Source organism: Tachysurus fulvidraco, chromosome 16 (genome assembly GCF_022655615.1).
Source record: "Tachysurus fulvidraco isolate hzauxx_2018 chromosome 16, HZAU_PFXX_2.0, whole genome shotgun sequence".
Classification (NCBI taxonomy): Eukaryota; Metazoa; Chordata; class Actinopteri; order Siluriformes; family Bagridae; genus Tachysurus; species Tachysurus fulvidraco.
In genome coordinates this window covers 16370866-16385040 of record NC_062533.1, presented here as the reverse complement: position 1 = coordinate 16385040, position 14175 = coordinate 16370866, and the positions used below count along the sequence as shown (strand labels likewise).

The 14175-nt window shown below is 39.7% G+C and overlaps 2 protein-coding genes across 2 annotated transcripts in view; one reads left to right on the top strand and one right to left on the bottom strand.

Annotated features, from left to right (window-relative positions):
• si:ch211-140l13.3 (centromere protein J) overlaps positions 1-14175 on the bottom strand; it is a 38411-nt gene that overhangs the window by 16656 nt on the left and 7580 nt on the right. Inside the window, exons 4-9 of the mRNA XM_047801995.1 lie at positions 11822-12001; positions 5670-5811; positions 5367-5466; positions 3540-4509; positions 1169-1277; positions 10-115 (exon numbers count right to left, since the gene is read on the bottom strand). Coding sequence (XP_047657951.1) covers positions 10-115; positions 1169-1277; positions 3540-4509; positions 5367-5466; positions 5670-5811; positions 11822-12001 — 1607 coding nt within the window. The remainder of the gene's footprint in view (positions 1-9; positions 116-1168; positions 1278-3539; positions 4510-5366; positions 5467-5669; positions 5812-11821; positions 12002-14175) is intronic.
• gpr31 (G protein-coupled receptor 31) lies at positions 7603-9378 on the top strand. The gene has a single exon (XM_027155310.2). It carries the CDS (start codon positions 8007-8009, stop codon positions 8949-8951), a length of 945 nt encoding a protein of 314 aa, XP_027011111.1. The 5' UTR covers positions 7603-8006; the 3' UTR covers positions 8952-9378.

Sequence of the window (14175 nt, the reverse complement as noted above, 5' to 3'; positions counted from 1 at the left end):
TGGATTTACCTCTGTCTTGTTAAGGTGCTGTGTTAAGGCCTGAGGTGTGTGGTCTGAAGGTCTGAAGTTCTGCACGCTGTCTTTGTCGCTATTAGAAAAACGGTCCATTTCACATCTGTGCAAAAATACACATGTATTAAAGGTGGGGTCTCCATTGTTTGAAAGCCAATGTCAACATTTGAAATCACCAAAACAAACATGCCCCTAACCCAAGTAAGCCCCACCCCTGTATTGATAGCTCCGCCCACACATACAGACGTAACCCAGGCAACTAATAGAAAGAAACGTGTCTTTATCATAGCTGAAGGGAAGAACAATACGATTGCAGATAAACAAACAAGCAAAAATGCCACACAAGCATAATCATGTAAAGGACAAAGGCATATATTAGTTCTGTGTAACGAAGCAAAACCAACGTTTCTCACCTATCGAGAAGGAAAAAAGCGCCTCGGCGTCTTAAGTAAAGTCGGCCACATATTCACAGGTCGGAGTTTCCCGAGTCAATAACTCCTGAGCTAAACGCTGTTACTACACAAAACGTGGTTGTAGCTGCCTCTCTACATCACTACGATAGAAAAGAGGTGTTATTTGTGTAGTAACAGCGTTTAGCTCAGGAGTTATTGACTCAGGAAACTCCAACCTGTGAATATGTGGCCAACTTCCTGCTCCTTCAGTTCTCTCCAGCGCTGGAAAGCTGATCCTATATTAACACGTCCTACTTCTTGCCTTATCGTAAGTCTTTCTTCTCTTTCTTTCTTTGTTTTTATCCTCCGTGTCAATGTTAAAACCACGTTCTGCTAATGTCACACATGAGCACTGAACACTCTCTCCGCCCATATTGACAAGCCCCGCCCCTTTCTGCTCATTGGCTACACGTTTGTTTTGCTTTTGTTTTGTTTGGTGGCCCGACTCTTTCTGAAGCATTTCTTCTTTCTCTCCGTTGTTCTTTCAGAACAACGGAGACCCCACCTTTAAGTAATAGGTATATGTGCATGAAATAAATACTGGATTAACACTGCAGATTGAGCTTCATTCAGGTAAATAATCAGATAAAATGCTGTAGCTCATCAAACTACAGACTCACAGCTCGCTAACCTCCTGGATACAGATTCTATAAGTGATGATTATCATCTGTAGATCTGATCCAGACCCTGTTATTATACACAACCTGATGAAATTCAGTGCTTTATCCTGCTCTGTTTTCATCTTGTCCATCATCAGGTCATCGCTTGTTCCGTCTCTGATATCTTCCTGTACTTTCTCCACTGGTTCACTTCCTGGAATGTAGAAAGATGGATTTTATTTCAGTTTGATCCCAACTAGTGCCGATTGTTATGTGAGGAAATAAGAACATAATCAATGACAAGGCGCCGTTATGTATTGTGTCAGTACTGACCTCAAACTCAAACACACACACACACACACACACACACACACACACACACACACACACACACACACACACACACACACACACACACACACACACACACACACACACTACATCCCGAAGAAATACACACTCTGTGCTTTGCATACGAGTCTTTACTAAGTTTTTAGCCATTAAAAATTCTGGATTGTCTTCAACATTGGTTCTGGTTTTCTTGTTCATTCTCTCTCTCTCTCTCTCTCTCTCTCTCTCTCTCTCTCTCTCTCTCTCTCTCTCTCTCTCTCTCTCTCTCTCTCTCTCATATTCGCTCTCTCATATTCTCCCCCCCCCTCTCTCTCTCATATTCGCTCTCTCATATTCGCCCCCCCCCCTCTCTCTCTCTACAGGAGATCCTTGTGAATGGTACCACTTAGAAAACATGGCTTTGAACTGCAATCATCACATCAGTTTTACACTCAAGTCTCCGTCTGTTTGAACTTTTAACCATAATTAGCCAAAGCAGGCTTACAGAAGGGAAATGATTTAGAATCACACTCTCTGCTGTCACCCAGTCTTTCTCCCTCATGATGCCTCAGATAGATGTATTTCAATTTCCTGCGTGTTAACAAAAAAAAGGTTTATTTTCATCTATTTCTCCATATTGTGTCACAAACTTTTGCACTCAGCTGCATGTGAAATTCATTCAAATGTGTTGATTTAATCTTTCCATAGATTTCCTCTTGGATGTATTAGACTTCTGTCACACTTCCTGTTCCAGACCTAATCACAGATTTGACGCCGTAAGCAATGTGTGGATTTCAAATCTATAAACTATATCAAACTGACTCTAAAATAAAAACAGCAACAACAGCATTACAACTAAGCACTACTAAACACTACTAAACACTACTAATACTATTAAACACTACTAAACACTACTAAACACTATTAAACACTACTAATACTATTAAACACTACTAATACTATTAAACACTACTAAACAATACTAAACACCACTAAACACTACTAATACTACTAATACTACTAAGCACTACTAAGCACTACTAAACACTACTAAACACTACTAATACTATTAAACACTACTAAACACTACTAAACACTATTAAACACTACTAATACTATTAAACACTATTAAACACTACTAAACACTACTAATACTACTAATATTATTAAACACTACTAATACTATTAAACACTACTAAACAATACTAAACACCACTAAACACTACTAATACTACTAAGCACTACTAAACACTACTAATACTACTAAACACTACTAATACTATTAAACACCACTAAGCACTACTAAATACTACTAACACTACTAAACACTACTAATACTATTAAACACTACTAATACTACTAAACACTACTAATACTACTAATACTACTAAACACTACTAAACACTACTAATACAACTAAACACTACTAATAATACTAAACACTACTAATACAACTAAACACTAATAATAATACTAAATACTACTAATAATACTAAACACTACTAATACTATTAAACACCACTAAGCACTACTAAATACTACTAACACTACTAAACACTACTAATACTATTAAACACTACTAATACTACTAAACACTACTAATATTACTAATAATACTAAACACTACTAATACTACTAATACTACTAAACACTACTAAACACTACTAATACAACTAAACACTACTAATAATACTAAACACTACTAATACAACTAAACACTAATAATAATACTAAATACTACTAATAATACTAAACACTACTAATACTACTAATAATACTAAACACCACTAAACACTATTAAACACTACTAATACAACTAAACACTACTAACAATACTAAACACTACTAATACAACTAAACACTACTAATAATACTAAACACTACTAATACAACTAAACACTACTAATAATACTAAACACTACTAACACTACTAAACACTACTAAACACTACTAATACTACTAAACACTACTAATACTACTAAACACTACTAATACTACTAAACACCACTAATACTACTAAACACTACTTCCATAAATATTCATAAACCTCTCACAGAAAGCCTCACTGTTCATATGCAACTGAGAGTCTGAGTGCTACAACCTCTTAACCAATCAGAATTGAGAGTTTAAATTTCTTACACCTTACCGTTCACTGAGTGCTGTGTTCCTGATGCTGTCTCCCCGAGCTTGTTGTCCGTTTTGGATTTCACTTGAGGGAAAATCCTAGCGAGGAGCTCCGAGCTCCTGGTGCTGAAGGGTGTAGCCTCAGCGCTGGTCTCTTTTGGAGATATTTGCGAGGAGACTCTGTGAGGTTCAGTCCAGCTGAGCCGCTGAAGCTCAGAGTCGCTCTCGTCTTCAGATCCGGATGAAGTGGAAAGATGAGCTGAGAAGCATCGTGTAGCACGTGGACATTCCGGGGTCGTTTCGGCATCACTTGGAGCGTCGCTGGCGTAATCCTCGTCGGATTGATCCATCCTATCGTCTGAGGGATTAGGAGATGTTGGAGGTTTGGGATCTTCCTCCGCACCGGTGCTGTCACCACCAGAAGAGCTCTGGAGGAACAGCTTCTTTATTTCAGTTGTCAAGCTTAGCGCCTTGGTTGTTGCTTCCTCCAGATCACACACTCGGACGATGCGATCGTTTACCGTTTTAAAGCCAATTCTTTCTTCAAGAAGATGAATCCTAGAAGCCACATTTCTGCCAGAAAGCATAACGCAGCCATCTTGCAACTTGGTGCTTCTTGTTTGATTCGGCTGCTTGAAATTGTCTTGGATTTTTGGAGAGGAATGTCTCTTGTTATTCAGATCCAGAGATTTGGCATCGTGTGAAGTAACATTGTTCCTCAGTAGGTTCTCCTGGCCAGATATCTGCTCAGAGCATTCCGCTTTCTGTTTTTTCTTTAACATAAGGTTCTCTAGAGCTGAGCTGCTGCTTTTTCGAGTACGATGGCTGCGGATCATACAGCTGCTTTGGACACTGTTCTGGACAGGACATGATGTTGAGTGTCTGTGTATCTGTGAGGCTGCTTGGATTTTCTGGATATCACCTTTACTTTGGCTGATCCTAGATCTTCCATCGCCTTTACGCAGGAAATTCCTTTTCTCTGCTGTTCTGAGCTGCAACAATAATAAACTGCATACAGACTACAGCACACGTATTAAGGAACAAAGGAACATTCATTAATTCATTCATTTTCTACCACTTATCCGAACTTCTCGGGACACGGGGAGCCTGTGTCTATCTCAGGCGTCATCGGGCATCGAGGCAGGATACACCCTGGACGGAGTGCCAACCCATCGCAGGGCACACACACTCTCATTCACACACACACACACACACTCACACACTACAGACAATTTTCCAGAGATGCCAATCAACCTACCATGCATGTCTTTGGACCGGGGGAGGAAACCGGAGTACCCGGAGGAAACCCCCGAGGCACGGGGAGAACATGCAAACTCCACACACACAAGGCAGAGGCGGGAATCGAACCCCCAACCCTGGAGGTGTGAGGCGAACGTGCTAACCACTAAGCCACCGTGACCCCAACAAAGCAACATATTAATCATTATAGTTAACATGTGCTCTTTAGAGGTAGAAAAATGAACAGATCTATTTTGTAACCTGCTTATAAGCAGTGTTTATTTCACAAGAGTGATGCGGCGGCACTTTAGTCCTTTATTCTGTTCTTTAATCTGTATTTACTGTTTAAACCGGTTCTTAAAACCATCCGGTACCTCATAACTCGCCGAACCGAGTTTCTGTGTCTTCTCGCAACGTCGCTGCATCGTATTCTGGGATTCTGAGATTCTATTGCTCTTTTTATTATTTAGGAGCTATTTTTTTCTCGTATTTATGACGGTCCACTGCATCAGATCCTCACACAGCAGGTCATTGATTAGCACAAAATACGCTAAAACACGTCAGAAGTATTTCAATATAAACATATTTAAAGTTTGCTTCTCGTTTTTACCTGTTTATCCTTTTTTGTCAAATCTTTATCCAATCTGAGCTGCTCTTCAACAAAGTCTTCAAAAGTCTTCTCCGTTTCTTTGAGTCCAGGCCGAATAGGTCTGAGTTATTAGATAAAAATAAAATCTCATGAATAACGTCATGGTTTCACAAAATTTCCCCAAACACTTGAATGAAACTGTTATAAATTGTTCATATATAATCCTGCTGTATGTTTGACAGCTAAACTATAGACGAGTTTGTTCTCTGAAGCGTCTCTTGAAACGTCTGTGTGTTTTATCTTGTGTTTTTTTGTGAGCGTCACCTTTCCTCTGGATTCCTTGGGACTTTTCTCCTGACACCAAACGGACTGACCGTGCCTGCTTCCTCCCCCGGCTCGCTAGATTCCTCTTTAATGGGAGACAAACGTTTCTGCTCTGTACTGACCGTCTGTGGAGACGTGTGGTCTAAAAAAACAAAGAACTACAGCTTAGAGCTTATCTTATACACATGTAGGTCACTGATGAGCAGACAGACAGACAGACAGACAGACAGACAGACAGACAGACAGACAGATAGATAGATAGATAGATAGATAGATAGATAGATAGATAGATAGATAGATAGATAGATATTGTAAATATATAGATAGATATCTCTCTGTAGATATACTGTAGGTGTATACAGTACGTGTGTGTGTGTGTGTGTGTGTGTGTGTGTGTGTGTGTGTGTGTGTGTGTGTGTGTGTGTGTGTGTCTGTGTGTGTCTGTGTGTTTCTCTGTGTGTTTCTCTGTGTGTTTCTCTCTGTGTGTGTGTGTGTGTGTGTGTGTGTGTGTGTGTGTGTGTGTGTGTGTGTGTGTGTAGCAGCTCTTACAGATGCAGGTGAATCAGCTCCAGAAAGCTTTACACGAGCAGAATGCATTACTTAACTTTTTGAGTCCAGGTAAGTTTAAAATAAATAAAAAGACTCTGTGTGTGTGTCTGGGTGTGTGTGTCTCTGTGTGTGTGTGTCTGTGTGTGTGTCTGTGTGTGTGTCTCCGTGTGTGTGTCTCTGTGTGTCTCTGTGTGTGTGTATCTGTGTGTGTCTGTGTGTGTCTGTGTGTTTCTCTGTGTGTTTCTCTCTCTCTGTGTGTGTGTGTCTGTGTGTGTGTCTGTGTGTGTGTCTGTGTGTTTCTCTGTGTGTGTGTGTGTGTGTGTGTGTGTGTGTGTGTGTGTGTGTGTTTCTCTGTGTGTTTCTCTCTCTCTGTGTGTGTGTGTCTGTGTGTGTGTGTCTGTGTGTGTGTCTGTGTGTTTCTCTGTGTGTGTGTGTGTGTGTGTGTGTCTGTGTGTTTCTCTGTGTGTTTCTCTCTCTCTGTGTGTGTGTGTCTGTGTGTGTGTGTCTGTGTGTGTGTCTGTGTGTTTCTCTCTGTGTGTGTGTGTGTGTGTGTGTGTGTGTGTGTGTGTGTGTGTGTGTGTGTGTGTGTTTCTGTGTGTGTGTCTCTCTGTGTGTGTGTGTGTGTGTGTGTGTGTGTGTGTGTGTGTGTGTGTGTGTGTGTGTGTGTGTGTGTGTGTGTGTGTGAATCATTTCAATCTAGAGTTTAAAAATATCAAATATCAGTACATAAATAAGGAAACAGGAGACTTTGAACATTCAACAGATTAGAAAATATTTAAAGTATTTGGTTTAATACTAAAGAAAGAAAGAAAGAAAGAAAGAAAGGAAGGAAGAAAGAAAGAAAGAAAGAAAGAAAGAAAGAAAGAAAGAAAGAAAGAAAGAAAGAAAGAAAGAAAGAGTTAGAGTCCAATATATTTTATCATAGTATAAAATCTTTCCTCTTCCTTCCAGATGATCAAAGCAGCTTTTCTAAATTTATTACATTTCTGATTCAGGAATTCGTCCTGTTCATAAAAACATCCCTAAATGAAATATGGATGTGAATCAGTCTTTTTTCTCTGCACCACAGGCTCCGACCTGTTTGGACGTACTCATTGTCCAATCACTGCTCTTATCTCAGTGATACATCACAGTAAAATGAACACATCTATAAATAGTGAATTAACCAGTAACTGTCTCTGTTACACCATTTTCCTGCGTTTCTACTGTAAATCTTCTCGGATTAAAAATCTACGCTTCGTGTGCTTGAGAAAACAAACGTTTACGTTGTAAATGACTTAATCTTTCCGTGTGATCCTTATTTCACAACCGTGAACGCATCATCAGACGTTGATGCAACATCAGGAAAACCCCAGAGAACCGGCTGAATGGGGATCAGGAAGGAATATAAACGGTCACAGATGACAAACTGAGATGCTGAGTAGTGAGTAGCTCAAGGGACTGACGACATTTTTTTTATTTATCGTTCCTTTATTGAGTTTGTTCTCGGTTTGTTCTCCTGCTGAGTGGCTGCATAACTCTCGAGCCTGTTGTGACGTGCCTCCTCAGGCATGGGAAGTTCTCCGGCAACAAGTCTGAGCAACTTTATTTGGCAGTGAGGAGTCACAGAAGCGGTTCTACGCCGGAGTACAGCTCGAGAGAGAGAGAGAGACCAAGCAGTATGTCTCAGGATCTTAGAAGAATGCAAGACTTTTCTGCTTTGGCGCATTTGTGATATTTTCCCAACATTCCCAAGATCACAGACGAAGGAGACGTTACGGATAAATAATAATTCGAGGAATAATACTAATGGCAAACCACGCGAGTGACAACTGTACAGCTGGAAGTAAGGATCTGTACACGTTCTACTTCTCGGTGATGATCGTGGAGTTTATCCTGGCACTTCCTCTGAACCTCACCGTCATCTACCTCTTTATTTTTAAACTCAAATTCTGGAAATCTAAAAGCAACAACATTTTTCTCTTCAATCTCGTCTTGGCGGATATCCTGCTGCTGATCTGTTTACCGGTCAGGGCGTATTACTTCCAGCGTGGAGAGAGACGGAGTAACAACAACACCGTATGCAGATCGGTCCTGTTTATGCTCTTCTTGAACCGAGAAGCGAGCATCGCCTTCCTGACTATCATTTCCATCGATCGTTACTTCAGCGTGGTTCATCCCAGCATTAGGAACCCCTTCAAGATCAGGAAGCGAAACGTTCTCATCTCGGTCCTGGTCTGGGTTGTGCTTATGCCTTTGACCATCCCGTCCATGCTGACCAGCTTCGAGTGCTGCAACAGCAACGAGACGGAAGACACGCCGGGACAGCTTCCAGAGACCGCCACCCCCGTCACCTTCAGGGAGCTTGTGTTTTTCACGCCGGTTCTCATCCCATCTATCGTCCTGGTCTACTGTACTGTCAGGATCACCAACAGGCTGAAGCAGAAGACGGTCGGCGACAGGACCAAGCTGAGAAGAGCCGTGTTCCTGGTCACTCTGGTTGTCTTGGTGTTTGTTTTCTGCTTTTGGCCGTCTGCTATTTCTAGATTGGTGCTGCTGATGGTCAGAGTCACGGAGCGTCCGGAAGCGGAGGAGATCGCCGTTCAGGTCTACGACGGACTCATGTGCCTCTCGTATCTGGATTGCCTTTTGGACCCCATCGTCTACTGTCTGAGCAGTACCAAGTTCAAAAACTTGTACATATCCACATATCTGCCTTTTCTGCTGAAAGGACGACACGTGGAACATCACTGAAACCTCATCATCTGCACAAATGAGTGAATGTAATAACGACAAATAAACCCTGAAGCTTGAACTTTAACTAACATGAAATTCAAGTCTTATCGGTACTATTTTAAACTGTGATGATTTTCTGTGATGATCCGTGTTCATTTACATTTGAGTAAAAAAAACAAAAACAAACAAAAGCAATGCATTGATGTGTTAATACTCAGTCCTGTTATTGATTGTGCTTTTTTTTATTTATACATTTATTTGACCAGATCATATATCATGTGCTATAATCCTTTGGCATTTCATTGGAGCTTAATTCTCATTAAACATGCCGTTTTATTGCCGTTTGTTGTACTCGAGGAGTTCGTTTTTTATTTAAATGGCTATAAAGTGTTGCTGGCAAACGTGTAAAATAGGTAAAAATAAATAAATAAATAAATAAATAAATCACAGCTGTGTTATTTTCACACAGCAGAGAGTTGGATCGTTAAAATGTGAATTGTTATGATTAAAAATGATTAAAGACTTAGTGGAGAGATGGTAAAAAAAAGAGATTTACATAGTTTAGACCTCAAGACTTACTCAGTGCTGCTCTAGAGTTTTTCTTTTGTTTATTTTTAAATAAAGATGCAAAATTCTGTTCTTGCGAGCATGATAAAATACCCTACGTTCATCTTTTTAAGTGCTCCGATTTAACCGTGATGTAAGATCTTCTAGCTTCTTTGGGAACTGTGTGCTGGATCAAGTGCTTTTTTATAAGCTGTTAAATATAATAATAATAATAATAATAATAATAATAATAATAATAATAATAATAATAATAATAAAAATAATAAATATACTACTACTACTACTACTACTACTACTAATAATAATAATAATAATTATTATTATTATAGTAATAATAATAATATAAAATACTAATGTAAAATAATAATAATAATAATAATAATAATAATAATAATAATTTAAGAATTTGGAGTGTTTCAGGAGTGTTTCTGTTTTTAATCTAGAATACTAGGGCCAAAATATTCATAGAAAACATCCCCACAAAAAGTGTTTGTATCTTTGTATTTCATTTTCTTTGTCTTATTTTCTCCTCATAACTGTTTTTTTTAAAACATGATTTTTTTTTCATTTTTACACGTGCAGACACACACACACACACTTTATTTTCTTAAATGCAATTTTTCCTCTCAATTTTCACTTTCTATTTTTTCCCCCCACAATTAAATTCTATCCACACGTTCTATCCACTTTTTTCAACTTGTATTTTTCATACGATTCGTTTATTTCATGCAATTAATTCATTTTATCGATCCTGTGCAGTTTATTTGTTTGGACGTATGAAGCATGCGCTTTTATTACGTACGTGTGATTTTTGAATCTATAGATTTCTAGATTTAAAAATTTACATTTTTTTTTCACATTTATCCAATTTTATTTTTCACACATTTCCATAAAATATTTCCACATAATTTAGCATTTTTATTTTCATGTTATATTTTGACATCTTGGGCAGATAACCCATAAATATTCCCACCACTCGTCCTCCACCTACCCCAGCTTCTGCCCCATCTCCCCATATACTTTTTCTCACCATAAACATTTCTAAAAAACATGATTTTTCTTACATTTTTTTTTATTTTTACATTTGATTTTATCACATAGTTTCAGGATATTTATTTAATTTGTTAATTCACTATTTACTGTAAAAATAAAAACCTTTGTGTGAAAATAAACAGCGTTGAACGTCTTTATCACTCCGTAGTGGTGTTAATACAGTATGAAGCTCGTATAAAAGTAGACACTCAAGATCACTGTTCATGTTTTTATCTAGAATACTATGGGAAACTTATCCATAAAAAAGTTTTCAAAAGTAAATATTGATATCATACCATTTCTGCTCTCTGAGAAGCTCCATGTATTTGTTCATCTAAAACGCAGCTCAGGTTTATCTTCAGAACTAAAATTCAGTGTAAGATCATCAACTCAGATCAGACTCACAGACACAACCTCATTCATTTCTTCATACTGATTGAAATTGTCGATAAAAAAGGGTTCTCACTCACTCTTACTCATTTTCTACCGCTTATCCGAACTACCTCTCAGGCGTCATCGGGCATCGAGGCAGGATACACCCTGGACGGAGTGCCAACCCATCACAGGGCACACACACACTCTCATTCACTCACACACACACTACGGACAATTTTCCAGAGATGCCAATCAACCTACCATGCATGTCTTTGGACCGGGGGAGGAAACCGGAGTACCCGGAGGAAACCCCCGAGGCACGGGGAGAACATGCAAACTCCACACACACAAGACAGAGGCGGGAATCGAACCCCCAACCCTGTGTGTGTGTCTCTGTGTGTGTATGTCTCTGTGTGTGTATCAGTGTGTGTGTGTGTCTCTGAGTGTGTGTGTGTGTCTCTGAGTGTGTATCAGTGTGTGTGTGTGTCTCTGTGTGTGTGTATCAGTGTGTGTATCAGTGTGTGTGTGTGTCTCTCTCTGTGTGTGTGTGTGTGTGTCTGTGTGTGTGTCTTTCTGTGTGTGTGTCTCTGTGTGTGTATCAGTGTGTGTGTGTGTCTCTGTGTGTGTGTCTCTGTGTGTGTGTCTCTGTGTGTGTGTGTCTCTGTGTGTGTGTGTCTGTGTCTTTCTGTGTGTGTGTGTCTCTGTGTGTGTGTGTCTCTGTGTGTGTGTGTCTCTCTCTGTGTGTGTGTTTTTCTGTGTGTGTGAGGCAAACGTGCTAACCACTAAGCCAGAGTACAGTATTGTGATGACTGGGAGGTTTGAAACTGGATGGAAAACCAAGTGTGTAGAAATGTGAGTAGGTCCTTTTCAGAGTCATGGTGGTGTTCAATCATTCAGAGCCTACAGTACTGTACCTGTGCACCGTGTTAGCTGAGGACCGCAGCCTGGGACGTCCTGTTCCACTCCAGCTCTGATAATAACACACTTTTTGCAGTCTATCACCGCATCAGACTGGGAGACCGGATCTGTTTCAGGATGCTGCGTGAGTGAATAAGCCTCGTACTGGGTTAAGAAAGCCGGGGACAGAATGAGTCCTGAAAGAGAACGGAGACAAACTCGTGTTGGACCGGATCTTAATTTAATAATCAGGGCCTGTATTCATAAAGATTCTCAGTGTAAAGAGTTTCTCCTAGTGATGTAATTCTAATCAAATTCTTAGAAATGTAAATGTTTCCCCTTAAAATTAAAGAGAAGATTAAAAAGTTCTTCATAAAGCATCTTAACCCTTAAAGGAACTCATAAGGTCAGAAAGTGTTAGCAGTATTGAGGAGGACTTTAAGAGGGTTAAAGAGTTTCTTTATCAGAGGAGGAAATGACTGAAAGGTGAAGAGGGAGAAGAAATGTGTTGTATACGATATTTAATAATGATAGTGAGGTAATAAGATGATAGAGATTAGATCGTGTAGGGATTAGTTTTGTGACCGATCACATTAGAGATCACATCAGAAACACTCACTCATTTTCACGCTCATTTTCTACCGCTTATCCAAACTACCTCGTGTCACGGGGAGCCTGTGCCTATCTCAGGCGTCATCGGGCATCGAGGCAGGATACACCCTGGACGGAGTGCCAACCCATCACAGGGCACACACACACACACTCTCATTCACTCACACACTCACACACTACAGACAATTTTCCAGAGATGCCAATCAACCTACCATGCATGTCTTTGGACCGGGGGAGGAAACCGGAGTACCCGGAGGAAACCCCCGAGGCACGGGGAGAACATGCAAACTCCACACACACAAGGCGGAGGTGGGAATCGAACCCCCAACAATGGAGGTGTGAGGAGAACGTGCTAACCACCAAGCCACCGTGACCCCCCATCAGAAACATTATATATATATAATTCATTTATTTAGCCACTGTGTCATTTAAAGATACTCTAAACTCTCTGACACAGAGCAGAAATGCCAGAGCAGCAGAAATTATATAATTTGTCTATATGACATTTCTGCTCTATCTGCTGTGTGTCGGAGATGTTTACATTTACATTTACATTTATTACATTTATAACATAGAGATCTTAGAATATCTCTAATACGATTAGTCACGGATGTAATCCATACATCATATAGTCTCAAATATCTGAACATGGTTCATAATAGAGCGGATTTTAAAAATGTTCTTTTTTTTAATAGACAACCAATCACAGTCTTCAATAGAATGTGTCACCTAGTAACAGGTTAAGCCCCGCCCCCTCTTTAAGTTAAAAGTTGTTGTATCGTCCTTGTTCAGAGTCACACTGTGATCGGTCCTGAATCACTCTCGAGATAAGATTCATAGTTAGAACTGTTTCAGATAAATCACGAGCTCTCTGAGATCGTCCTTAGACGCTTTATGAATACGGGCGCTGGAAGGTTAAAATTGCGTTAATGTTGTTCAATTTTCTCACGCTAATATGTGTCACCCGATTTACTGGAAGTGATTTGGGAAATACTTGACGTCAAATCATAAAGGAATCATTTTAAAAACAATATGTCATCATTGTTTTTTCTGTATGTTTAAAATAATATCTTGTGGCAAGATCTCAAGATCACATGATGCTTTTTTCCTCAGTATCTCAGTTGAGTAATTTATAACAAGCCTCTTCATGAAGGAAGATGAAGTTCAGTCCAGCAAGTACTCACACGAGAACTCTGTCTGTACGGTTGCCAGATATATCACTAGAAATTAACTCTTACTTCTTAGTTTCTACACTAGGAATCACACACACACACACACACACACACACACACACACACACACACACACATAGAAAACGCGCGCGTGTGTGTGTGTATCATGTCAACGTGCATTCAGTTGCTCAGAGGGTGTTGATTCATTTACTTGTAATTAATACTGCATCTGATGCGTCATCGTTTCTATAGCAACAGCTAAATGACAATGACTTCATACTGTATAAGCATTACACATAAATTTTGAGATGTTTAATTAACACTGATGGAAGGAGTCTCTGGTGTTATCACTGTGTAACAGGAGGTTTGAAAAAGGGACAGATGTTTACAGCTGCACTAACATAAGTGTGTGTGTGTGTGTGTGTGTGTGTGTGTGTGTGTGTGTGTGTGTGTGTGTGTGTGTGCGTGCGTGTGTGTGTAACACAACTGAATATATGATATTCAGTTGTGTTACACACACACGCACGCACACACACACACACACACACACACACACACACACACACACACACACACACACACACACA

Coding starts and splice junctions, on each gene's coding strand:
- gpr31 (XM_027155310.2), top strand. CDS start 8,007: ATGGCAAACCACGCGAGTGACAACTGTACAGCTGGAAGTAAGGATCTG.